General features: G+C 26.8%; 4 protein-coding genes across 6 annotated transcripts in view; 3 read left to right on the top strand and 1 right to left on the bottom strand.

Annotated features, from left to right (window-relative positions):
- The first annotated feature begins 55 nt into the window (after positions 1 to 55).
- On the top strand, positions 56 to 2920 carry LOC111034507 (adenosine monophosphate-protein transferase FICD homolog). The gene is made up of 7 exons (XM_022315777.1): positions 56 to 180; positions 318 to 823; positions 888 to 1090; positions 1150 to 1329; positions 1938 to 2201; positions 2274 to 2527; positions 2601 to 2920. Exons 2-7 carry the CDS (start codon positions 559 to 561, stop codon positions 2770 to 2772), a joined length of 1338 nt encoding a protein of 445 aa, XP_022171469.1. The 5' UTR covers positions 56 to 180; positions 318 to 558; the 3' UTR covers positions 2773 to 2920.
- Positions 2921 to 3837: 917 nt separating this feature from the next.
- Positions 3838 to 6880, top strand: LOC111034519 (nucleolar protein 16-like). The gene is made up of 4 exons (XM_022315788.1): positions 3838 to 4160; positions 4740 to 4896; positions 5210 to 5356; positions 6603 to 6880. Exons 1-4 carry the CDS (start codon positions 4096 to 4098, stop codon positions 6726 to 6728), a joined length of 495 nt encoding a protein of 164 aa, XP_022171480.1. The 5' UTR covers positions 3838 to 4095; the 3' UTR covers positions 6729 to 6880.
- A 516-nt stretch (positions 6881 to 7396) lies between these two features.
- On the bottom strand, positions 7397 to 9572 carry LOC111034521 (ADP-ribosylation factor-like protein 3). The gene is made up of 4 exons (XM_022315790.1): positions 9320 to 9572; positions 9033 to 9225; positions 7823 to 8004; positions 7397 to 7582 (listed from the first exon to the last, which is right to left on the bottom strand). The coding sequence occupies exons 1-4, from the start codon at positions 9452 to 9454 to the stop codon at positions 7403 to 7405; spliced, it is 690 nt and encodes a 229-aa protein (XP_022171482.1). The 5' UTR covers positions 9455 to 9572; the 3' UTR covers positions 7397 to 7402.
- A 4311-nt stretch (positions 9573 to 13883) lies between these two features.
- Positions 13884 to 24981, top strand: part of LOC111034525 (modular serine protease-like) — a 41456-nt gene continuing 30358 nt past the window's right edge. Inside the window, exons 1-9 of one of the 3 annotated variants that reach the window (XM_022315796.1) lie at positions 13884 to 14063; positions 14161 to 14291; positions 15155 to 15215; positions 15819 to 15941; positions 19070 to 19234; positions 21223 to 21339; positions 21401 to 21598; positions 21903 to 22108; positions 22217 to 22432. In XM_022315796.1, the coding sequence (XP_022171488.1) occupies positions 14246 to 14291; positions 15155 to 15215; positions 15819 to 15941; positions 19070 to 19234; positions 21223 to 21339; positions 21401 to 21598; positions 21903 to 22108; positions 22217 to 22432 (1132 nt within the window). In that variant the 5' untranslated portion in view covers positions 13884 to 14063; positions 14161 to 14245. Of the gene's footprint in view, positions 14292 to 15154; positions 15216 to 15818; positions 15942 to 19069; positions 19235 to 21222; positions 21340 to 21400; positions 21599 to 21902; positions 22109 to 22216; positions 22433 to 24981 lie in introns of all 3 variants that reach the window. The other 2 variants (XM_022315797.1, XM_022315795.1) reach the window with 2 other exon arrangements.

The raw sequence follows: 24981 nt of genomic DNA, 5'->3' as shown, positions 1-24981 counted from the left end.
TTTTATAAACGGTGTTATCACTTATCAGGTTATCGTGCTGACGAGCGACAACACTGACAACAACAATACTGACAAGTGACGATACCCATAGAAAAGATTAAAGAATGAAGAATGAAGAATGAAGATATACCGGTGATGACTGCAGCAGATGACTGTCGCTTGACGAGAGACGGCTGACGAGTATGTATAGTTTAATATTATAAAAATTAAAACCTTTTAAGAGTAGTGTACAGTGTACACCGTAGTATGTAATATGTACATGTGAACATGTCTACTGGACATGCAATATTGTAGTCGATTTACTTGTTTACTGTTAGTTGTGCCACTGCAACATTGAAGATGATCTTATGTCGTATCTTACCTAGTCCACCGTTTTAACAATATGTTTATTACTCAACACCAATATTGAGGGCTTTGAACTATGGACGGAGTCGTTTTTGGATCAATAACCAGCATGAAGATCGTGATTAGAACAAAGCCTGTTGTGTACATTGCCGGGCCATCGTGAAGTGTTATATATTATTATATTATAAGTATTGTTGATATAAGGTTCTAACCATGCGGTGTTTAGCTCTGAAGTTATACCAAACCAATGGGATAATGTACAAATATTATTCCGTGATCTTTATATTTTTGTTCGGAGCACTGTCTAGTATATTATTAAATAAATACTGGAACTACACACCATATGTTGACGATAAAACTAGGCATCTGATTGTACGTCGCCCGTTTTCCATTATTGATTTCGATGATCATGAATACGTTGATTCGAATCAAGATGCTCATGAACTAATCATCAGAGAAACAGATGTGGATGTTGTGTGTAAGTTGAAATAATTATTCAATATTTTTTTTATGTATACTTTGATATAATTTAATTTATATAGCTGATCAAGATAATTTAGAAGCTCTAATGTCATTGGTTGCTGCAAACGAAATGAAATCGATGGGTAAAGGTGAAAAAGCTTTGAAACTTATTGAACACGGTATTGCACTTGCTCCAAAAAATCCTGACTTATTAAATGGTTATGGTGAACTTATTGAAACACTTCGAGACGACATTTTAACTGCTGATCAGATGTATTATAAGGTTAGTTAATAAAAATAATCTTAGACCTTTTAATTTATTTAAAGTATTTTTAACAACAGGCACTTATACATAGTCCAAAACATAAAGAGGCATTGATCAATCGTAAAAGAACTCAAATTATTGTTGATGATTTGGATTGGCAACAGCTCAAGCGTATTGACGAGAAAAGAGATAAAATGGCTTTAATATCAGATTCTAATATGGCTCTTAGAAGAGCAAAAAAAGAAGCATATTTTCAGGTACTTAACCACATGGAAATGATTTAAATGACTTTTAATTTTGTTTAATTTTTCAATATAAAATAATATATTGTTTGTACATAGGATAATTTTTTTAACACCCCATTGCCATGTTTAAATTATGCATAATATATTAAAATTCTGATTTTTACATTTTTATATGTAGTTATAGACAATATTTTAGAAGACTTTTCACAGTGTTTAAGAAGTATCTCTAAATATTACCAACTTTGGTTCCCCAAAATTAGAACCTACATGTTTTAATGCAAATCGTGAGTCAGATGTTTTTTTCCAAAAATGTTGTGCTGTAATCTAAATGTGAACAAAAAGTTTCTGACATTTCTATAATCTCAATTTAAACATAATAGTGGAGTGATCATGCTTAAAAAAATCACCCTGTTTATTTATTATATTAAATTCAAACAAGTTAATGTAGTTATCCTTTAAAAAAATGTATAGGTATATTACAAAAATTTGTCAGTGTCAATAGTTTTAGAAGACAATACTGTATAAAAATATTTATAAAAAAAAATGGTTCATTCTTTTATAAGAGTGATTACATACTTTTTTTTTGTTTACTGGAATCATTAATGTTTTTTTTTCTTTAGCACATTTACCATACAGTTGGTATTGAAGGAAATAGAATGTCTTTATCGGAAACTAGATCTATTTTAGAAACTAGAATGGCTATTGGTGGTAGAAGTATTGCTGAGCACAATGAGATAATAGGTTTAGAAGCAGCTCTCAAATATATAAATGCAACATTAATCAATCGACTTGGTAGTATATCTGTTGATGATATTTTGGAAATTCATAAAAGAGTAATGGGATTTGTTGATCCATTAGAAAGTGGAGTTTTTCGTCAAACACAAGTATGTATAACAATTATAGCATTCTATGAATACATTTTTTGAAATTATTTTTTTTGGTATTTATTTCCTTAGGTATTTGTTGGTGGTCATGTTCCTCCAGGTCCATCTCATATTGGAACTTTAATGGAAAATTTTTCTATATGGCTTAATGCTGAATCTACTCTTAGACTACATCCTGTAAGATTTGCAGCTCTAGCGCATTACAAATTAGTACATATACATCCATTTACTGATGGTAACGGACGAACTTCACGTCTGCTCATGAATATGATTCTAATGCAAGCTGGCTATCCACCAGTTATTATACCAAAAGGAGAAAGACATAAGTAAATTTAATATTTTATTATGCACGTTTTATTAAATATTTCCATAGTAATTTTAAATTAATTCTTCTAATAGGTATTATCGAACTTTGGAATTTGCCAATAAAGGAGATATCAGACCATTTTTGAGGTTCATTGCTGAATGTACTGAAAGAACATTAAATCAATTTTTATCATCCACTACAACAGAATTTTCAACAGACATTCCAGAATTAGACTATGATAATATTATTATAAATGAATCTTAATAATATCTCAAATTTTAAATGTATCAGCCAAAAAGTGTGCTTTAAGAAGAAACAAAATCAATGGTTTATCATTATATTTTATAAGAAAATAATATAAATAAACATTGTTTCTATGAGATATTATTGAAATTATAATTTTAATTTATAAACAATGATTGATAAAATAATTTTATATTGACTAATTTACCGATATATAATAAGATTATTAATTATAATATAACATTCTTACTTACAATTTATTCATCTTAGAATTTATAATAAATATTTATTGTACATACAAAAAAAATAATTTTATTTAAAACAAATTTAGTACTCTTATTAATTATTATAGGTCTGAAAATGAATTGAGATTTGATGTTAACCAAAGCTTGACCATACTATTATCTATAATTAAGACATAATTATTTGTATACTAAATGTTACAACTAATTGATACAATTTATTCTTATGATTATATTGCCTGTGATATATTTTTCATGTTAACCGTTACCCATTTGATTTATTATAATATGAAATATATTTAATATTTATTGTTGATTATTTTTAAGTTATATTTGTATCTTTGTTGAAATGTGTAAACTATTAAATTACTGTTTCATTTTCAAAAAAAATGTAACAGTATTTTTTTAATGATAAACCCAATAAATTGTTGACTATAGATATTATATATCTATTATTTTATTTTAAAATTTATATTGTGTTGGACCCAATTTTGTTTATTATTTGTATTAAATACATAGGTAATAATGTATTACTAAATTTGTCAATATTGTACAATCAAGGAAAAATAAATAAACAGTATTTTCCGATATTATTGTGAGGAACACATTTATGGACACCACAGATATATAAAAATAATATAATTTGTATATACGAGTAAGATGCTTTGCTTAGCATGAACTAATATAGATAATACATTATTTTTATATATCTGTGAGTTTTTTATTAGTTATTTTGATTATTGTGTTTTTATAACACATGTATAGATGGCGCTTTTACCCATAGTTGTATCTTACGACGGCTTTACCGACATTTTGACGGCCACTGATGAGTCGATAGTCGATACCAGTCCATTATATCTTAGACCGTGACCTGCAGCAGTGATCCGTTTGTGTTTGGTTTGTGCCGTTATCAGCTGTTGATGTTAATCAGTGTTTTATTATTGTTCGAGTTCGACCACGATATCTCATATCTGTATACCACGTGTGTAATGTAAGTGACTGTACCACAACTGCAGTGATTTAGTAAAATAAAAAACATCATCCACGGTCCACATCTCCCACAATTATTTTACTTACGAAGTTACGAATTACTGAATACAAAATGCCTGTGAACTATAATAAAAAAAAGTTGGGTAAAAAGATGAAGAAGACGCCTAGCGTTACATGGTAAGTTGTATAGAAAATTGTCTTTAACTGAATAATATAGTACTATTACATATATGTGAATATAATTGTGCGCCCAAAAATAATCACAAAATTGGGCATTGTATCGTCACAAATTATTAGAAACGATAAACAATTACTAGAGTAAGATACTCTATGCTATAATTATAATTACTATTAGGCGATAAAACTATAAACAATTATTTATTTGGCTTAGAATTTAAAATATTGTATCGTTTTAACAAACCTATCTTAAAGAAATATGCTTGCAAATGTTGTAACTGTCAAACATTACAATATACAAAGACTCAAAGCAATGTTTATGTGTGTCTTATCAGTTTCATAATATAATATGTATGTAATTGGTAGTTCTCTATTATTGGAACAATTGCTTGCTTTCGATGTTGCACCATGGCCAACCTTTTAAGTTTTGTTTATAAATCGAATATTATAATTTATAATGCATAATCATTTTCTTTTACTGTTTAGTTAACTATTGTTTTAATTGTAAGATTTTTGTGATGCTATTTTAGCATCTTCCAATATTTATTTTATAATTAAAATGGAATTTTTCTAATTTAGTCCACTCATAAAAGATCATTGGAATGACAAAGTATCAGTTGCTAAGAACTTAAGTAACTTTGGACTAACAAATAATCCTAGCAAATCCATTTTAACTGGTTTCATCAATTCTCAACCACAAGTACAAGGCGAAGAAATAAAAGAACAGAATAGAAAGGTCAGTGAAACAATTATAGACTATAGTAACACTGTACTAAGTGATTAATACAAATAAACTACTGTCAGTGAATTCATTCTTATAGAACAGGGGTTCTCAAACTTATATAGACACTACCCCTTTTTACCAGTACAATTTTTTAGTACCCCTTCTAGGTTACTAAAATATATAAAAAAATCTTTTCTCTTTAAATTTAAAGGTTTGTTGGCCAGAATCGTACACCCTAGAAAATGTTGAGTACCCCCAAAGGGTACAAGTATCACAGTTTGAGAACCTCTGTTATAGAACATAATATGAGATATTTTTCTTTTAGCGTAAAAGAGAGCCAAAGCAACCACAAGTTGTCAAAATGTTGGAAGAGCAAGCAAATAAACCTACAGGAATTAAACAGATCACATTGCCTCCTGGCACGATTAAGTTCATCACTGGTCTTATGGAGAAATATGGAGACAATTATAAGGTTAACTAATAAGTAATTACTAAAATTGGGAGGCCTTCAAAACATTGAATGTCAAACAATTGAACCATAAAATCTTGAACATCAAAACCTTGAACAAAAAAATAGTTTTCGTCAAACCTTTGAACGTCAAAATCTTGAACAAATAGTTTCCGTCAAAACTTTGAACTTTTTATTTTGTTATTATTAAGATTATCAGCGATTGTTGGAAGGTATAAATACTTTAATACTAGTTTTTACCCTGTGACCTATATGAGGTGGGTTTGCACAGCAAGTCTGGGGATATTTTCGATTAGTGGAGCGGAGCGTAGCGACGAGTGCCGCTAGCATAGCATCACTGAGACACTTCATCAAAGAATTGATATTTTAAATTGCATGTCTGAGCATTTCCCTCCTATAGTAAATTATTAATTATTGCTAGTTTTTAAAACAGTTTTTTTATAATTTTTACGGTAGTCGAGATAACTGACAAGTACTGCCAAGGGATATTGTGATATCGAGTTGTTTTTTAATTTTTTTTAACAATTTTGATTTCAATTTTTTGAATTTTTAAACAGCAAGTATGATAATTAGAATCTTTATGCATACTTCTATCCATCATAAAAACATACAATTAAAAAAAAATCAAAATGTAGTTTTTTTATGTTTTTATCGTAGATATCACGTATTTTTGAAAAAATTACTATTTTATAGTTTTTTTGGTATAACTTCCAAAATAATGATTTGCAAGAATTTTCGAATTATACTTTTGTGTTCAAGATTTTGAAATTCAAGGTTGTAACGTTCAAGGTTTTGAATGTTCAAGATTTTATCGTTAAATATATTGACGTTCAACTATTTGACATTCAACCGTATAAATGGCGTCCCTAAAATTGTCTAATAACTGTTGAAACAGTTTATCAATACAATATTGATCAATAAAAAAAAAAATGCATTTCCAAACTTCTCTTTGTTGTATTATTTTATATGATAAATATTATTAAATATTAATAATGTATTGAAAATATTATATTATTCTTATTCTACTTCATAACATCATAAAACATTTTTAACATCTCTATGAAATTATACCAAAATTATGCAAATAAAACACATTCTTTGTCATAGCACCTATATAAATATTATAATACTATGATAAGAGTTAAACATAGTCTTTGCAATAAATAATAAATATTAGAATTTTAATTTTAATTTAAAATCCTGCTTCTAGTAAGTTGCGTTTATAAATATTGAATATTATATATTACAGGAGATGACAAAGGATCCGAAAAATGTTTACCAAATGACATGGAAACAAATACGTGCAAAAATTTTAACATTCAAAAGCATCAAGGCTTATGAGCATTTAATGCCACAGCCAATAGCTGATTTATAATTTAGTTTTTAGTTATTATCTTAATAAAAAAAAAAATAAGCCATTTGGAATCTTTTAAAATTATTTGTTAAAAAAAAGTATACACAAGTTGATTTTTAACATGACACCAATTATTCCAGTAAATAAAATTTGTTTTTATATATATTTTTAAATGCTTTAAGTTCTATATTTTTGATATATCAAAATTAAACTTGTAATATCTAATTGACATTAATTAAATTACGAGAAATATTTAAGTTATAAATTTAATCCCCAAATCTAATGAACAGTTATTATGTTTGTTCATAAAAAAATCATTGTTCTCTCTTTGATGTTATTTTAAACTTTGTTTATAATTACTTCACACTTGACCATTCTGACTAATGATATTAGACATTGATTCCATAATCAATATTTTTTTGAAAATAATCCTGTATTTTAATTTGAAACAAAAAATATAATCCTCATTTGGGATTAAAAAATCATATCCAATAAATGAAATAATAATTTTTAAAAAGAAACATAGAACTTTAAGTATTTAAATATGAAAATACTATAAAAAATTTATTTAAATTGAGATATTGAGTTATCTTAAATAATATTATTTTGTAGTTTGTAAGTGTATACAATATATTATATACATACACGCCACTGTTTCAACTGAACAAAAAAAAATACTTTCATGTTACATATTGTTACATATGGGAACTTAATTTTAAGAGCACTTTCCGAACTTCTAATACTGTTTGATGAATTTCATTTGTTTCTGGTCTTGTTTGAGTTTCTAACACTTTAACTTGATGTGATCTAGATGGAATGCTTTTCAAATCGAGGACATTTGAGATCTGTTCTGCGTTAAGTGCTCCAGCCATATCCTAAATATAACAGATACAGATTCTAGGTATATTACATTATATTCAACATTGCAATCAAAAAGAAGAATGTATTTATCTCAGATTTCAAATCAAGATATGATTATATTGTATATGCATATTAAATTATAGATTTCACACACTCTGATGATAATTATTTTTTACTATTTTCCAAACAATATGGTTTATAAAATATGGCAATTTATCATTAGTAACAACTTCAAATATCAATGTTAACATTACTTGTTTATTGGCGAGGACTAAAATGGGAACAGAAGTCAAACGGGCATCGCCAAGTAATGATTTTATCTCGCTCACAACAACTGATTGATTTGAATTATTGCTGGCATCAACAACAAACACTAAGATATCTGTATCCTGGAAAAACTTTGGCCAATATCTTCGTACACTTTCTTTGCCACCAACTAAAAAGAAAAATAACAATTTTAAGTACCTAAAATAAATCAATTAATTATAACAGAACTAAAAATTATTGTAAATTAATTTTCTAATAATTGTTAAAGTGTATACAATCATAACAATTTAAATTTTTTCCATGAAAAATTGTAATAGTCGCTTAATTGTGAACTGCTTTCTGCAACCTATCATTTTTCAAACTAAATAATATAGATATTTAAAATCAGTAGACTATATCAAAATCTAACAAATTAATATGATTTCTAAAAATCAGATCTATGTTGTTTTATTGATCACGTTCTTCGATTGTCTTTAATTATAATATCAATGGATATAATGTAATAAGAGTAGGAAACAGTCAAAGACTTGGATAAAGATGTTGACACAAAATTAACATTTTTTCCTCATATGGAATCTTCTAGTTGCAAAGCACTAAAAATTCTTGGGTATGTCAAACATACTCAGTTCAAATTGGTTACCCTAATTAAATTATTATACAGTGTCTTGGTTTGCTCTGTGCTTAAATACAGATCTATATTGTAGGATCATCATGTAATTAGTCATAGTTATCTGTTGAAGTGTGTACAGCGTAAGTGTTTGTACTTTTCTGAGTATGTATTTTTAAATTCAGAGCCAGCAGCATGATTATTCTCCAGTACTTTTTACTCTACAATTATTTTCATTGGCTAACAGGAGAGTACAATCTAATTTAACTTTTCTTTCTAATTTACTTTCAGGTAAAATTGACTATCCTAATCTTCTTTCTTGCATTAATTTAAAAATCCCTACTTTGGCCACAAATTATGTTGCTAATGAGCCACTTGTAAGAATGATGAGGATTGCCAATACTGAACCACCGAACTCTTCTAATTAATTCACCTATTTTTATTATATATATATTTTTTTTGTTGTTTTTTGTTTCGTGATAATTATTATAACTTTTATTTTATGCTAATATGTTATATGTCGTGTGGTACTTTAATGTTTCTTGTAATGTAACCATGACTGAGTAATAATAAATAAAATATTTACTTACTTTCCCATATATTGACTGTAGGAGAACCTCCATCAGATAAAGACGTAACATTAAATCCTTCGGTTGGTTTGTACATAGTATTTGATGCGATACTTTTTTGTCCGACTTCCTTAACAATTTGTGAGACTAATGTTGACTTACCAGATCCTTCCAAACCCAATACCAATACTTTCTTTTCCAACGATTCTTCTAACTAAACAGACATGATCAATCAATTCAAAGTAAAGCCAAAATCTAGAGTCTGTTTTATTGGAGCAACTATTTCAGATATTTAAGTAAATACTTGCCTTCGAAACGTCTTCGAAACCTTCGTCATCGGCACTGCTCTGTCGCTTCTTCCATGTTCGGTATGCGGCATACGTACACACACCTAAAACAAGTCCCGACGAAACTACAACTAGAGCTTTCAATTTGAAGCCCATCGTACACTTTGAAACGCACTAGCTAACGATTATTGCAGGTTTAGAACAAAACGTCATTGCACCGACTCAACATAATATAAATTTCCACATATTTTGTATTCGTTATCATGTCGGGGCTGATAAAAACGATAAGGAACTTTGCATGGAAGAGGACATGTTGAAGTGTACGGTGATTATCGGCCAAAATCACGAACTAAGATATAGATATATCACTAGAGTAGCTGCACGTAACTTACTAGGTAGCTATGTTTTTTTTGAGATTTGAGAACCAAGTAATTAGATTGTAGAAAAAGATTATCCCGAAACTATCACTTTTCGCAGATTACGGTCTTAGAAAAAAAAGTTATGGCGCGTCAAAATACTGATATAATTAGTAAGTTGCACCTAATATATGTAGGTAGGTAAATGAAAAACATGGAGTAGCTCCACCTACGTACCGTCTTACCACATGGCTCATACGTGCTCATATCCGGCCACATACTTACCTATTGAGTTATTGCAGAAAGCCGAAGGAGTAACATTTTACATTAATAAGCCAACTTACAAACAAGCTCGGTTTAATATAGACATCTATTTATCTAATCTATTTATCTTAAACCGTGCTAACAAATAACAATAGTTCAAACACTTCAAACTATGAAGTAAATTTTTGTATCTTATATAACTTTTTTTACGTTAGTTTCATCAATTTCACCCATGAGTAAAATAAATAAACAATAAATAACTAAGTGGGTAGGCTATTACTTAATTAATAAAAATATTAAGGTCTTAAATGTATTTGAAAAATTCAAGTAATTACATTTATACATTATGGAGTTAACAAATACAAAGCGGATAAGTGGATGTCGGCATGTCGCTCTGTTGTACAGTAGGTTACAAGTGGGTCACTGTGATGGATGATGTTAAATTTGAATTCAATTATATACAATTATTGTATACGAAAAACGATTCTGAGCGAAGATGGTCTGTAAATCTATAATATTATTTAGTAATTTAGTATATTTGATGATACTATTGTGTTAAAGTGATTTATTTTACTAATAAACATCAGTGCTACAGTAAATTAAAATATTAAATCCAATTTTGCCAGAAAAAAAAAATACATTTGAAAAGTCATTGTGTGTGTAAAATATAATTATAATATACTCTAAATTAGGAGTCTTAACTTTAGAGTCTAAAGTTTCAATTACCCACGAATATTATTTTTAAATTTCAACAAAATAACTTAGGTACCTATTTATTTTATTGAAGTCATTAGAGGCCTTGTCATTTATGTAAATCTAACTACGAACCTTAAGTTCTTATCACACATTGTATAAGTTTCCATTTATTTATTTGTTCACAATTTTAAACATAGTTGTAAGTATAGATCTAAACAGCCAAATTTACATTCCAGTAATAAATTATTTTTGAATAATACTTTTACTTTAATACAGTCTATTTTAAATAATGAATACAAATATAGCCATCATGAACCACGATAATCGATACTAAATTATAATAATACCACTAGGGAAGTTGATTGACAAATAATATCAAGAATTAATAAACTATAGGTATTATTACTTATTAGTTATAACTATTTAATCACGACTATGAATACGTTGTTCTGTTGAAACAACAACTATATTAGGTAGTATAATATATTTCTATATGGGCTATATAAAAGCCTATATTTGGATTTATTTTATATATAATGTATATTGTATGTATACTAATAAAGTAAATTATGTATAATATATAATAAGAAATAATTTAGTATCAGGTGATTTGGCTTAATCAGAATCAATTATTAATGATTTTATTGGATTTTATTTTTAAGAAAATATTTATTAAATTTACCAATAATTGATTGTAAAATTCTTCTTGTTAATCCCTACTATTGTAATTATCAAAAAATTAACTACAAAATCGAACTAATCATAAGAAATACATACAAAATGATATATCACATGAAGATTGTAAAAAACAAAATTATTCGGGTTATATATGGGTTTCGGGTGTTGGATTTTTTCGGCGCAACCCATTTGCGCCCGAACCCAATTATCGTAGCCCATTTGCTCCCCAAATTATAGCCCATATGCGCCCGATTCAGATCGGGTGAAAATCGTGCAACGTTGTCATTTATTGAGTGTATTGGCGTGTAACTCTAAAATCTAAAATAATATTTTATCGTTTCCCATGTTAATTCAAAACTCTGTTTAGTTTTTTGTTATTTTAAATATCACGTGAGTAGAAATCTTTTTTCTGGACATATAAGTTGGCATTGTGTAAAAAAAACCTGTAGTGCATATGTCAAAACCAATCATTCAAAAAGTTAACCGAAATTAAAGGCAGTCATATCCATGATACGGAAACTGAAGAAAGTTTAAATTCACTTAATTTGTGTATTATTGGCATTCTTATTATTGACTAGTGTGTATTATAAATTTAGATCCAGCTCAACAAAAATTGAATATATTGAATGAGCAAAATATAAAAATATTATAAATAAATAAAAACATGAAAAACCTGCAAATCATATTTCATGCCGGCACATAAAAATATGTTACAAAAAAACTACTGATACATCCCAACAAAAACACTTCGTCGAATTTCGTGTAAAAGATAAATAAGTAAAGAAAAAATAGTCATTTAGAAAACTTAAGCGTTATAAAGATTTGATATCATTAATAATTGCTAAGTAAATTAAATTTAAAATACATTTATTCTATCTCAATAACTAATTTACTTTGCTAGAATTTATTTCGACAAATAAACATGTCAGTTCACAACTTCCAATTTCCATTACAAATGTTACTAAATTTGTTTTGTAAAAAGGTCTTAATTATTATATTATAAAGAAAATAAATTCTCTCAAAGTAAATTAGTTATTGAGATAGAATAAATGTATTTTAAATTTAATTTACTTAGCATTTATTAATGATATAAAATTTTTATAATGCTTACGTTTTATAAATGACCATTTTTTTTTTTTACTTAACAATCTTTTATCCGGAGTTCGACGAAGTGTTTTTGTTGGGATATACATATATGTGTAATATTGTAATTGTATTTATTAATTATTTTGATTTTACTTAAAAATTGAAATATTTGAAATTTATAATTTAATGCAATATAAATAATATTTAGATATGTAATATGTATATACTGTGTAGTATTTATAATTATTTTTAATGATTATTAATTTTGATTTTACTTAAAATTTTACTTTTTTAAACGATCTTAAAGGTAACTGACGGCAACATTGCATGCAACATGGGCGCATCTGGGCTATAAATCAGGGTGTTAAGTTTTTTATTTCGGGCATAAATGTCCATAATCTTCGGTTTGCAAATGGGCTACTCTAGGGCGAAAATAGAGTACAGCCGATTTTTTAAGGGTTTTTAGGGGTATTTGGGGTTCCAGTTAATTCTGGCGCAAAGCCATGAAAAAAAAAACACATCATTGTAAAATCAATACATTTATCACTCCACTCAGAATTTTAAAAAAACAGTGTGCCTAGTGGTATATTAGGTACCTAAATACTTAATAATAAAACTTTTATCGATCTCTATGCATATATGTATATTTAATTTTATTATTAAAATCATTAATTATTGTTTAGGTCTTTCGGAAGTATAAAAAATAAAAATAAATACATTTTTTTGATGAATTGTTTTACTTATTTTTTTTTTACCAACTTTATAAATATATAATGCCCTATAATTAATTATACTGTTAACTTTAAGACAAAAAGAATTAACAATGATATATTTAATCTACTATATAAGTCTATAATGCGTTTATTTTGGGTCTTGACCTGTGACGCAAACTTCTGGGGATTGTTCATTGGTATTTTCCAACACGAATGCCTAATTATTTTTTATCCACGATATTATGTAGGTATGAGTAATTAATTAGAGTATAATATTAACATACACACAACAGCCGTATAAAAATATATAGATAGGGTGTTTGTAACGGTCGATATCATTGCGCATACGATATGCTTTATTGTAGTAGTTACCTCCTACCTATATATTATAGTTTAATGGTATACGGTATTCGTCTTATAATATTACTCAGATGTTATCTGCTGATCTATAATATAATAAAATATAATGAATATAAAATATATAAATAAATAATAATGATACTATAATATTACAAATACTTTATTATACTATATAAATTTTAAACTATACTACATAGAATTACTATAAATTTACTTATTCATACATCCATTATTGTTTATAGTGATATCTATGGATTTATGTAAAGATACCTTCATATTAGGTAGAATAACCAGTTTTACACATATTAATAATGTACATTTAAGTAGAAAAATCATTATAGCTGCTGGACGCATAGAACAAGTAGTAGTAGGAGGTAGGACCTGTGCAATCAATTTTAAAACACGTTTGCTTACTCACTCATATTTTCATTACATACCTACGTAGTACATAGTCTGTCCTTTGGTCCACAATACGAACGTAGCTCGTATAGGTGGTACATAATAACATCAACACCGACTAAATACCTGCATTCTGCAATACTAATTTATTTAGAAGGCTCAACATTATATGTTGTACAGTTGTATTGATATTATAACAGTTTATATTATATTGTAGGTACTTAATATTATCTATAGAGATCGTTTTAAAATGATGTTACAGTCAGATTTTACCTATATATTTGTCAATTTACAGTAAAATATTTTTTAGTGTTTAGTGACGTTCATTTGATTTATCATTAATATTTATTGTTGATATTATAAGAATTTGCTTCAACATTATTTCGTCATTGGCCATGAAGTTGACTTGTTCCTGGTTAATATATTCATGTTTAATTTTCGGTACGTAATATCACAATTTAACTGTAATAAATAACGGAGACACATTTTAATATAATATTAAATTATTATTATATGAAAATAATGAAGCTATGGTGTAAATTTGTAATACCATTAATTTAGTATAATTAATTAATAGTTATACAAATATTTATCTATAGCGAAGTGTTTTTAAATATTAATAAAGGCATAAATAATAGTTGTACATTTTTAGAAAACAATAATATGTCATATTAAACTATAATTATTTAACAAAAGTTAATTGCGATAACAATTTCGTCAATTTTGAAAACGTAGGTATACAATATAAATACTCTGATAGTATGCTATTGATTTTAAGTATACTTTTATTAACTATTATTTAATGAATGGTAAAAGCCAATAGGTATGCGCGTGTGTGTATTATATGTAAAAATGATTTTGGAACTCAGAACTATAGTCAATAACGAACATAATATTGTGCAGTTGAAGCTCTTTATTAGACTTAGGCATACTCACATTTTTTTATTTAAAGAGTAGGTGACTATTTGCCTATGTACGATCTTTATCGTATAACATAATTATAGTAGTAGGTATTACTTTAATAATATGTGAAATGAAAAAAATGTACTAAAATGAAAATTAAAGTGAAGAAAAAGCCAATCAAAGATGACTCTTTCTATTTTGAGTTGGTATATTATACCTAGTAGTTATTGTAGGACTTAGGTGTTTATATTATTTTATTTAAAACAATAGTACCTATTATAATTATATGGCTCTTAATTTATAATATTATTCACGTTATAGGACCATACATTAAGATAATACACAAAATGTTGATTATAATATTACATCACTTAACATTGTTTACGAATTAATTATTTCAGGAACAGGAATTTTTTGTGACAGAAAACTAGAAAAACGACAAACTGTATCATCTTGCTCAGTGTTGGTAACTATAATATTATTAAATATACAAGTTAACCTAACCCCTATTTGACCATACAAAATTAATTCAAATCTGTGTAATCATTAATATTGGCATCTATATTGTATATAGCTATTTTTAACATATTCTATCACTCTCTAGTCTTTATCTGACTACTCACTAACCATAGTCGCAACTAGGAAGAGGGTTATTGTCCAATTTTATCTGTTGAAAAATGCTTATTGCTTATCAATGATATATGAATTACTATATAGTATTATTTATATTATATATACTTACCTATCATCTCTGAGAAGTACCTACCTAATATTAACCATTTTTTTTTCTAAAAATGCATTTCAATATTAGTTTTAAATATCATGTTTACCTACGTTGGTCGTTAAACTAGGCGCATATCGATAATATAATATCACCATATGGCCGTATAGGCCATTTTAAAAGTCATCTGACTTCGAAAAAATGTATGCAACAAGAAGGCTTCGTGAGCCAATGAGCAATATTGTAATATAATTAATTGCCATTTTTAAATTGTAATTGTTTACTATAGCGTAACTAATATTTAATCATTATAATATGTGTTGCAAATTTGAATAAAATTACAGAAATCCCGAGGATACGTTTAATTGTTCAAATGGACTATGTATAGAATCGTCAGCGGTTTGCGACGGCCATGCGGATTGTTCAGATAGTTCAGACGAGACCAAAGATTTGTGTGCTAGACAAAGGTATGGAATAAATATGACTATTGAGTATAACTATAGCTAGTGTATGAAGTCTGAACTATTTCACAAAAACGCAAAACATTGAAGATATTAATGCATTGAGCATTGTGGTCGACATACCTATTAGTGATAACTGATAAATGATAATACTACGAGTATATTACCTACGGCCTTGTTTTCGACTATTTATAGCGAAACTTTTCTAAGGATTCGGCTCATCTTGCGACGATGCAATAATGATACTTTTTATGTAACTAAATATACCTAAGCTAATATAATTATATAATTAATTATTATTGCAAGTTTGTTTGTAACACTATAGATGATGGTTAATTTTTTCTTTTCTGAATTTTAATTTTAAACATGATTTATCTTCATTAATCATAAAATTATTCATTTTATGTTGTATTAGTGTGTACTGTGTAGTGTATACAAATTTAATATTTATCGAAATGTAATATCATGGTTCAGTAATCATTTGTGTATAAACAATACGGGTAAATTTAAGGCAAAAATTCACAGTGTTTCTAGAATTGAATAAAGAAAAAACAATATAATACCTTTATTATATAAAAAAAACAATATAATACCTTTATTATATAAAAAAAACAATAACTAATGACCAATGGAAATTGTATTAAAATATTCAAATATTTCACGCATTTGAAGTATTATTTATTATTAATATCAATTATACAAACAAATTAAATATAAATATATATATATAATAATATAGTAATAACATATAATATATATATAAATAAATATATATTTATGTATAATATATATGTGCAATGCAATTACATGGGTTGTAAGTTGATAACTACTCTCTAAAGGCAAGCTTGTGTTGTGAGTAGGGAGTTCAAGTAACTGAAAAACAAAAATGTATTTAATTTTTACATTTAGTAACTGACCTTCCTATAATACTAAATATAATATAATAATTAATTAATTACAATCATATTTTTAATAATAATAATAATAATAGACTAGTCTTATAGCATAATACTCATAATAGTGATAAACAATACAATGGCAACAGCGTAATATAAACAATAGTAATAGTAATAACATAAAATAATAAGGACATTAGTCAAATGATCCCTTATAAAGAGAACGGAGTATTAATTAAAAATGAGAGGTATTCTCTATTATATAATTTAATATCTGAGGGAAGTTGGTTAAACAATGTTGTACCTCTAGTTGTATAATAATTCTGCATTAATGTTGTATTAGGTTTATTTATAAGTAAATTACAATTATCTCCACCACTCGTGCTATACAATTTTTAGTGTTATAGACGTTTTAAAGTCTTTTTTGTTATTATTGATGTTTTATTATATACCTAATTCTTTTAACGTTAATATTTTTAGTTTTTTAAATAAATCAGAAGTGTTAAATTATGATTATTAAAATCATTTTTCATCATTATTCTAATGAGTATTCTATGGGTTGTATTTAAAGGTCTTAATGCATTTTGATATGCTGAGCCCCATACTATTATATCATATAATAATAAGGATTGAACTATACCAAAATATATCATTTTTAGACATTGTATGTCAAGGATGTTCGTAGCTTGAAAACATTTCCGTAAGCGCAATATTAAAGCATATCGACGTGAGGCTTCCATTTTAAATGCTCATCAAAAATTACCCCTAGATATCATACTGATCTAATTCTCTTTATAAAACTACAGTTCTTACAACATATACTTGTTAATTTATTCCCTTTACAATCATTACAATAGGATTTTCTTAGTATTTGGTCAAACAAATTAATTTTGGACAAGGTAAATGGAATAAAAGTAGATTTATTTTTATCCAACGAAAAACTATTTTTACTATACTAATCATTCACTATTGAAAGTCCAAAATTAGCCTTTTTTTCTATCAAATTATAATTATCCCCCTTGAAAAATAATATCGTATGGTTGCCTAGCAAAAGCCAATATGTCACCTTCTATGTCTAAATTTAACAAATCATTTACGTATATAGTAAATAGAAAAAAGTAATGGACCTAATACTATTCCTTGCGGAACACCATACTTAATAATGGACAGGGCGCTAATTGTTCCGTTAATTTTAACTGATTGGGATCTGTGAGTTAGATATGATTTAAGCCAGTACCAAAGTGTATTAAGGTCTATCATTGGTTATAATTTAATTAAAAGTAGATCGTGGATTAGTAGGATTACTGAGTTAAATGCTTTAGCTATACCCTGAAATATCACTGAACAGTTTTCATTTTGGTCTAGAGCATCGTATATTAAATTATAAAGATGTGAGATTGCCTCTTGGCAACCCATTGTTTCTCTAAAATAAAATTGTCGCTAAGGGCATTTTTATACCTATTGAATTTCTGTAGTAGGAAGTTTATCATATTTTTCTAAAATTTTAGCTATTGCAGATATTAAGCCAATAGGTCTATAATTGGACAACTCTTTTATGTCTCCTGCCTTAAGAATAATACTTATTATTGTGTTTTTATAAACTTGTGGAAATATGCCTTTTGATAAACTTAAATTAATTAGACAAGTAAGAGGCTTTATGATATAATCAGATACTTGTAAATTGTAATAGTATATTTGAAGATATAGAATCAAAATCTGGCGAAGTACCTTTTTTAGTGATTGAATCATTTGAAGTACTTCGTTAACATTAATATGTACACTGTACATATCCTAAATCAGATCCAATTATATTATTATTATTATCGTTTTCAGTAACATTAACAGCATTATTCATTCTATTATCGTTTTGTATTTAAGTCGCGATATTTTCACCCACAACTGCAAAATAGACATTGAATATATTTGCACATTTTACTATTTTAGTGTGTCTTTATTAACATTAATTATTTTTTTTTTCAAAGATCATTTGTGAAATTGGTTTATTATTTTTATTGTTTTTAGTAGGTAATTATTTCACCAATTATATTCCAAAGCTAATAATATTCACGAGTTTTTTCCAATATTTCATAAAACATTTCAAAATTGTATATTTCATGAACTTTTTATACACTATTTAACTATAGTCTAATAAATATGTACAAGATAATAGTTATAAATTATAATGATTAATGCAATTTTATATTATGTATTTATGTATAATATGTTTGTTTTATATAGATGTCCGAGTTATGCATATCGATGTAAATATGGAGCTTGTGTGGATAAAAATGCCAAGTGTAATGGAAAAAACGATTGTGTCGATGGCTCTGACGAAAATTTAGCTGAATGTAGACAAAATTCTATAAACAGTACTCAACATTCCAGTGGATCATCAAAATGCCTGTAAGCGGTTTATAAACATATCTACTTAGTACTTATTTTAGATTCTGAGCGGAGCGATGAATGTATCAATCTTATAGTGTTATAACTATGATGTGTGCTTTTTTATTTGTGTCTGTGGACGCTATAGTAGTCGAAAAGAGGGGTTAAAAAGCTTGAAAGGGTAATACAATGTTTCTGATATATTTTTACAACAGGCAATTGTTGAAAAATATTAAAAATACATATACTCACAATTTTTTTTATTGTTATTTCGAGTTCAAATTTTGACAAAATTTATCAAATTGAAAATGTACAAACACTATTTACCAGTAAAAAAATTATAAAATGTTCAACTTTTATAGCTAATAGTTGAAAATATAAATGAAGGATGCCTGTAAATATTTCTGTAACCAAAAAATTTAAATAAATATATAAAAATAGTTTAATAGTTCAAATTTGGACTAACTTACACATTTATACAAGAATAACGACTTAAGCTATTTTGTTGTAATTTAAAAATGTTAGCATATTTATTTTCGTATATGCACAACAAAACAAATTTTTTGAATTGTATTCCCCGTTTTTTTAGTTTGAATTTGAATTACTTTAATATTTTTATCAACTTTGACTTCTAAAGTTATTTTGTAGATGGGCTGTTAAACGTATATGATCAATACTACATATAAACATGCCCAAATCAAAACTTTGGCTCACTCTCAATAATTAAAATTTTAAGATCTAAAAACTTTATTAGCCAAATTTTCTTAAAAATTTAAAGAGATTCAAATTCAAACTAATAAAAGAGGGAGGGGAAAATACAATCAAAAAAATTGTTTTGTCTCGTACTCTTGGAAACTTTTTTTAAAAATTAAAATTGTTAAAAAATAGGTGTATTATTAATTATTATGTCTTTTTTGCAGTAGAAAAAAAAACCTGAATGAAATTTACTATCATGCGTTCGAAATATTTTGTGTTACTTTTAAGGTTAAACATTGTATAATGCATATTCGTATAATATACATAGGGACATATTTATATCTAATTTATATATTAATGTTATTTAATCTTAGCAACACTATTTATTGTAGGCGCATAAGCCTTAATTTTTTGTAGAAGTGAAGAATTTATTATTACGTATTAAATATATTATATTATTTAGCAGGGTTCGGGACTTATAGCGCTTAAAAACACAATAATAAGCGCTAAAATATGCACTTAAAAATCGCAAAATATGCATACAAAATTTTGAAAAATGCATTTAATATATCTATTATTATTTATTATTTTATTAATAATTATTAATTACATTTAGTGTACTTATATAAAAAATTTTTAAAAAAATCTACTGATTGTTAACTTGTTTCTTAAATTTCCGAGTTTTTTTAAATTTTATTCGTCAACTATATAATGATGGGAAAAATTAAAAATTAAATTTTTCATTTAAATCATTAAATAAATAATCTTACATGTACCGGGAAGGTTAGTAGTAGTTTCAAAGAACGTTGAATAACTGCAATATATTAAAATTATGGTATCCCTCGTATCGTAACATATTATATAAAATGCAACGATACGGTCAATCAGGCCATCATAATATTTTTAAACCACGAAAATTATAAGGAGTTGTAAGTAGTATATAGCAAATAAGTACATAAGACTGTGAGTAAGCTGCATTATTATGTTTTTTTTAGGTCGGGTGAAATTTGTGAAGTTGAAATTTCGAAAATTTTTCTAAAATATGCAAATTATGCACAATAACGTAAAAATAAGCATTTTCCGGCAAAATGTATGAAATATGCAAAAATATGCACATTCAAATTTTAGATTTGGTACCACGGCATTGGGAAATAAATTTATTTCGCACTCTGCTACATTTTAAAATAAATAAAAAAGTATGCAATTGCTATAAGTCCCTAACCTTGTTCTTTAGCAATGTACTAATGTAGCACGTAGGTAATTGTTAATTTTAAAATTCAATATACTTACCTTTAAGTTATTTCATTTTAAAGCGAAGACCAATACAAATGTACATCTGGCCAATGTATTGATGGAACATCAACGTGTGATGGAACTCGAGATTGTAAGGATGGGTCTGATGAAACTTTGGCGTTATGTAAAACAGTCCGGTGAGTTGACTTCGATTTTTAAAAATAACCTTTATATTCAAATAAAAATTTTAAATTCTAGGTGCCAAAAGTACACATTCCAGTGTAAATATGGGGCTTGTGTCAGTAAAGAGAGTAAATGTGATGGCATAAGACAGTGTATTGATGGATCTGATGAAGAGAGATGTGAAAGTAATAGTAATAGTCCATCTTCAAAACCAATAACAACAGCAAGACCGGTGGATATTATAACAAAACCAACAACACAGTCTAATACAATGTATTTATCATTTTATTTTAACTGTAACCTACCTTACATAATATTTGGGGATTTTTCAACAGGGAAAATAATGTATTTTTAAAAAATTATATTGAACAATTTATTAATTATGACTCCATTACACTATAGTAATCAGTAAATTTGTTCTGTTTTTCTATTCATAGTTATATGTAAGATATCATTGAACATGGATTGCATAAGGACCAATTAATCCTGATTATTTAATTTATTTAATGTTATAATTTTGATGTACAAGATATACCTAGTTGATATGGTGTTAATTGTTAGTATTTTGTAATTCTAGGAATTTATGCGTTTTACCAACCGTCGATGGAGTTATATATTCTTATGAAGGTTCAACAGAAATTATACCTCACGGGACATTAATTAATCATCACCTTACTGTAATTGAGAACTGTGAAGTTGGATATCATAAAGCTTATCCCAATGGTTTTAGGGTTTGTCAGAGAAATGGAAAATGGATAACGGTTTCTGATAAATTGTGTTTCAGTAAGTTTTGCATTGCAATTTGTGTGTCGTAAACTTGTAATATGTAATTACTTACCTATTTAAATATTATAAGTTTGAAGTTTGATTATAATTTGTTTATGTTTTTAGAAATGTGTCCACCTTTACTATCAGATAGTTTAGATATTAAATGTACTCTTAATGGTAAGTATGCTAATTGCTCAAATCTATCGATACCTGACACAATAGCAACACCATCATGTAAGTCTACACATACTGTGCCAAATGGACAAGAAGAGACTCCACTTGAATTACATTGTCAGTCTAACGGAATGTGGAATAATCAACTATATAGATGCATTCCATGTAACTGCATTTTTTTATTATATGAACATAAGTCTCTAATTTATACATATTTTAATAATTTACTAAACTATTGCAGTATGACTATTACCAAATGCTTTTGTTTGTGTTATAAAAGTTATAGTTAAAAATGAACAAATAATAATTAGGCTAGGCTAGGTTAGGTAAGGTATAATTATTGTTTAATGTATATTTTTAACTTTTAAATGGTCTAGATATTATACAGATATTATTACTTTTGCATTATTATTATCAATATGTGTATTCAATTATTATTTTAGATTGCGGTAAAGTGTATATCAAAAACCAAGTATTGATTGATAATGGTAAGAAAGCACTCATTGGGACAGCACCTTGGAATGTTGGAGTATATCAATTAAATAAAGAGAATTCCAATTACGACTTGATATGTGGAGGGTCAATAATTGCTCCAAATTTAGTTGTTTCTGGTAAAGTCTATGTTCTATATACCTAGAACGGAATGATAATTAATTAAATATCTAACATTTTCAGCGGCTCATTGTTTTTGGCAGAAAGGTATGATATCTAATAGAATAACCGTAAATGATGGTCTGTACAAAATTGCTGTTGGAAAATATGCTAGAGATTTTACTATAATTGACAATGACTTTACTCAAATACTGAATGTAAGTTACCTATTAATTTAAAAGTAGAATCATAGAATTTAATAAATAATAATAATGAGTGTGATATGTATTTATAATATAAATTAAAAAAAATGTATAGGTAGAAATCATTTACCTAAATGATGCTTATTATGGACCTAATGGGTTCCATGCAGAAGATATAGCTGTAATTGTGTTACCAAACCGAGTTTCTATTAGTAACGGTGTCTCACCTGTCTGTGTCGATTGGAATAGTAAATATACTATACCAAATGGAGCTCAAGGAAAGGTTAGTTTTAAATATTATTATTTATTAAGAAGACGTTATACCCGCATGTGTTGTCTCCGCCTTACAAGTGCGTAAAATATTACATTTTACTTTCAGCATATTACGTTTAGCATCATTATTTTAAACACTAGAGTGAATTGACCTCGTATGAAAATTAAAGGTAAAATTATTATCTAGGGCATCTCATGTGGTTTTTATTATATTTTAATTTTAAAGTTAAGAGAATTTTAAAATGTACCAACGATTTACAATTTTAAAATACTCATAACTCCCTTTAAAAATTAAAATATAATAAAAAGCCCGTAAGATAATCTCGATGATAATCTTACCTTTAATTTTAATAAGAGGTCAATTCACTCTAGTTTTTAAATTAACAGAGCTAAACGGGATCTGCTGAGCGTAACATTTTGTATGTTACGCACTTGTAAGACGGCGACAAAACATGCGGGCATAATGCCCTCTTAAATTGTGAGTTAATTACAGTTAAGTAATATAATATCATCATTACAACTGTCGATTTGTAAGTAAAGGTGAATATTGTAGGATACTCTGCTATAGTATCGGTCAGGGATAGTGACATTTTTAGGGGCAAGTGCCAACATTTACAAATAACATTTTTAAAATATGATTGCGTACCCTTCACCATAAAAAGGTATTTTTACAAAGGATAAAAAAAGTAAGCAATAATAAAATTATTATACATATATTATACAACATAACACATTTCGCCTTTATTTGTTAACTTTTATTTTATGAAATTTTTTTATAAATAAATTATCATTAGGTATTAAATATTATTTTACAAACAGTTATAAGTTATAACTTATAAAACTACATTTTTAATGTGATTTCTGAATTATCTTTTCGCTTAGTTGTTTTTTTTCCTATTTTTAATAACTTATACAATTATTTTTCAAAATATGTCAAGAAAAATATTTTAATTTATTTTGACGTGCCATTGAAATTTGGCAAATGTGCCACTTCTTGCATATGAAGCCATCCCTGATATATGAATATATATATATATGTAGATAAATGTTGAAATGTTATCTACCTGAAAAATCTTATAATTCAATATCAAAATTGTATGTAAAACCATTGAAAATTATTCAATATTCTTATTTTATATTCAATCGAATTCCAAAATTAAAGATCTTCGATCAGTCAGACTTAATTTAACTAATTATACTAATAAGTTATTACTAACACTGCAACATTTAAATAAAAAGAGTTTATTACTATATACGTTGATTGTAATCGTATATTATAAAACTATTTTACAATTTTACAGATTGTTGGTTGGGGAAAAACTGAAAAGGGCATATCAAGTCCCATTTTATTAGAAGCATCTTTACCCTACATCGACCATAGTTCTTGTCGAAGTATGTATTCAAACGGATTTGAAACATTTGTGACTGTTGATAAGTTTTGCGCCGGTTCTGCATTGGGTAATAAAATATTTAACTACCTATCAATACTTTTAACAATTCATTTAGTTTAAATTTATTTAACTTTTAATATTTAAAGCAAACATTTCTTTTAAATATGAAGATTAACTTAAATGTATTTAGCCATTAAATCATATTTTACAACTAAATATAAGAATATAAAATTATAAAATATATTTTAGATTCTGA

This window comes from Myzus persicae, unplaced genomic scaffold (genome assembly GCF_001856785.1).
Source record: "Myzus persicae strain clone G006 unplaced genomic scaffold, MPER_G0061.0, whole genome shotgun sequence".
Classification (NCBI taxonomy): Eukaryota; Metazoa; Arthropoda; class Insecta; order Hemiptera; family Aphididae; genus Myzus; species Myzus persicae.
The sequence above is the reverse complement of the archived record's forward strand: the minus strand, read 5'-3'. Positions and strand labels throughout refer to the sequence as shown.

Excerpts from the sequence above, each read along its gene's own strand:
- LOC111034507 (XM_022315777.1), top strand. The coding sequence starts at position 559 with ATGCGGTGTTTAGCTCTGAAGTTATACCAAACCAATGGGATAATGTAC. Across the intron at positions 1,091-1,149 it reads CTGATCAGATGTATTATAAG|GCACTTATACATAGTCCAAA; the intron begins GTTAGTTAATAA and ends TTTTAACAACAG. Across the intron at positions 1,330-1,937 it reads AAAAAGAAGCATATTTTCAG|CACATTTACCATACAGTTGG; the intron begins GTACTTAACCAC and ends TTTTTTCTTTAG.
- LOC111034519 (XM_022315788.1), top strand. The coding sequence starts at position 4,096 with ATGCCTGTGAACTATAATAAAAAAAAGTTGGGTAAAAAGATGAAGAAG. Across the intron at positions 4,161-4,739 it reads AAGACGCCTAGCGTTACATG|TCCACTCATAAAAGATCATT; the intron begins GTAAGTTGTATA and ends TTTCTAATTTAG. Across the intron at positions 4,897-5,209 it reads TAAAAGAACAGAATAGAAAG|CGTAAAAGAGAGCCAAAGCA; the intron begins GTCAGTGAAACA and ends TTTTTCTTTTAG.
- LOC111034521 (XM_022315790.1), bottom strand. The coding sequence starts at position 9,454 with ATGGGCTTCAAATTGAAAGCTCTAGTTGTAGTTTCGTCGGGACTTGTT. Across the intron at positions 9,226-9,319 it reads GTTTCGAAGACGTTTCGAAG|TTAGAAGAATCGTTGGAAAA; the intron begins GCAAGTATTTAC and ends ATGTCTGTTTAG. Across the intron at positions 7,583-7,822 it reads TAGTCCTCGCCAATAAACAA|GATATGGCTGGAGCACTTAA; the intron begins GTAATGTTAACA and ends TGTTATATTTAG.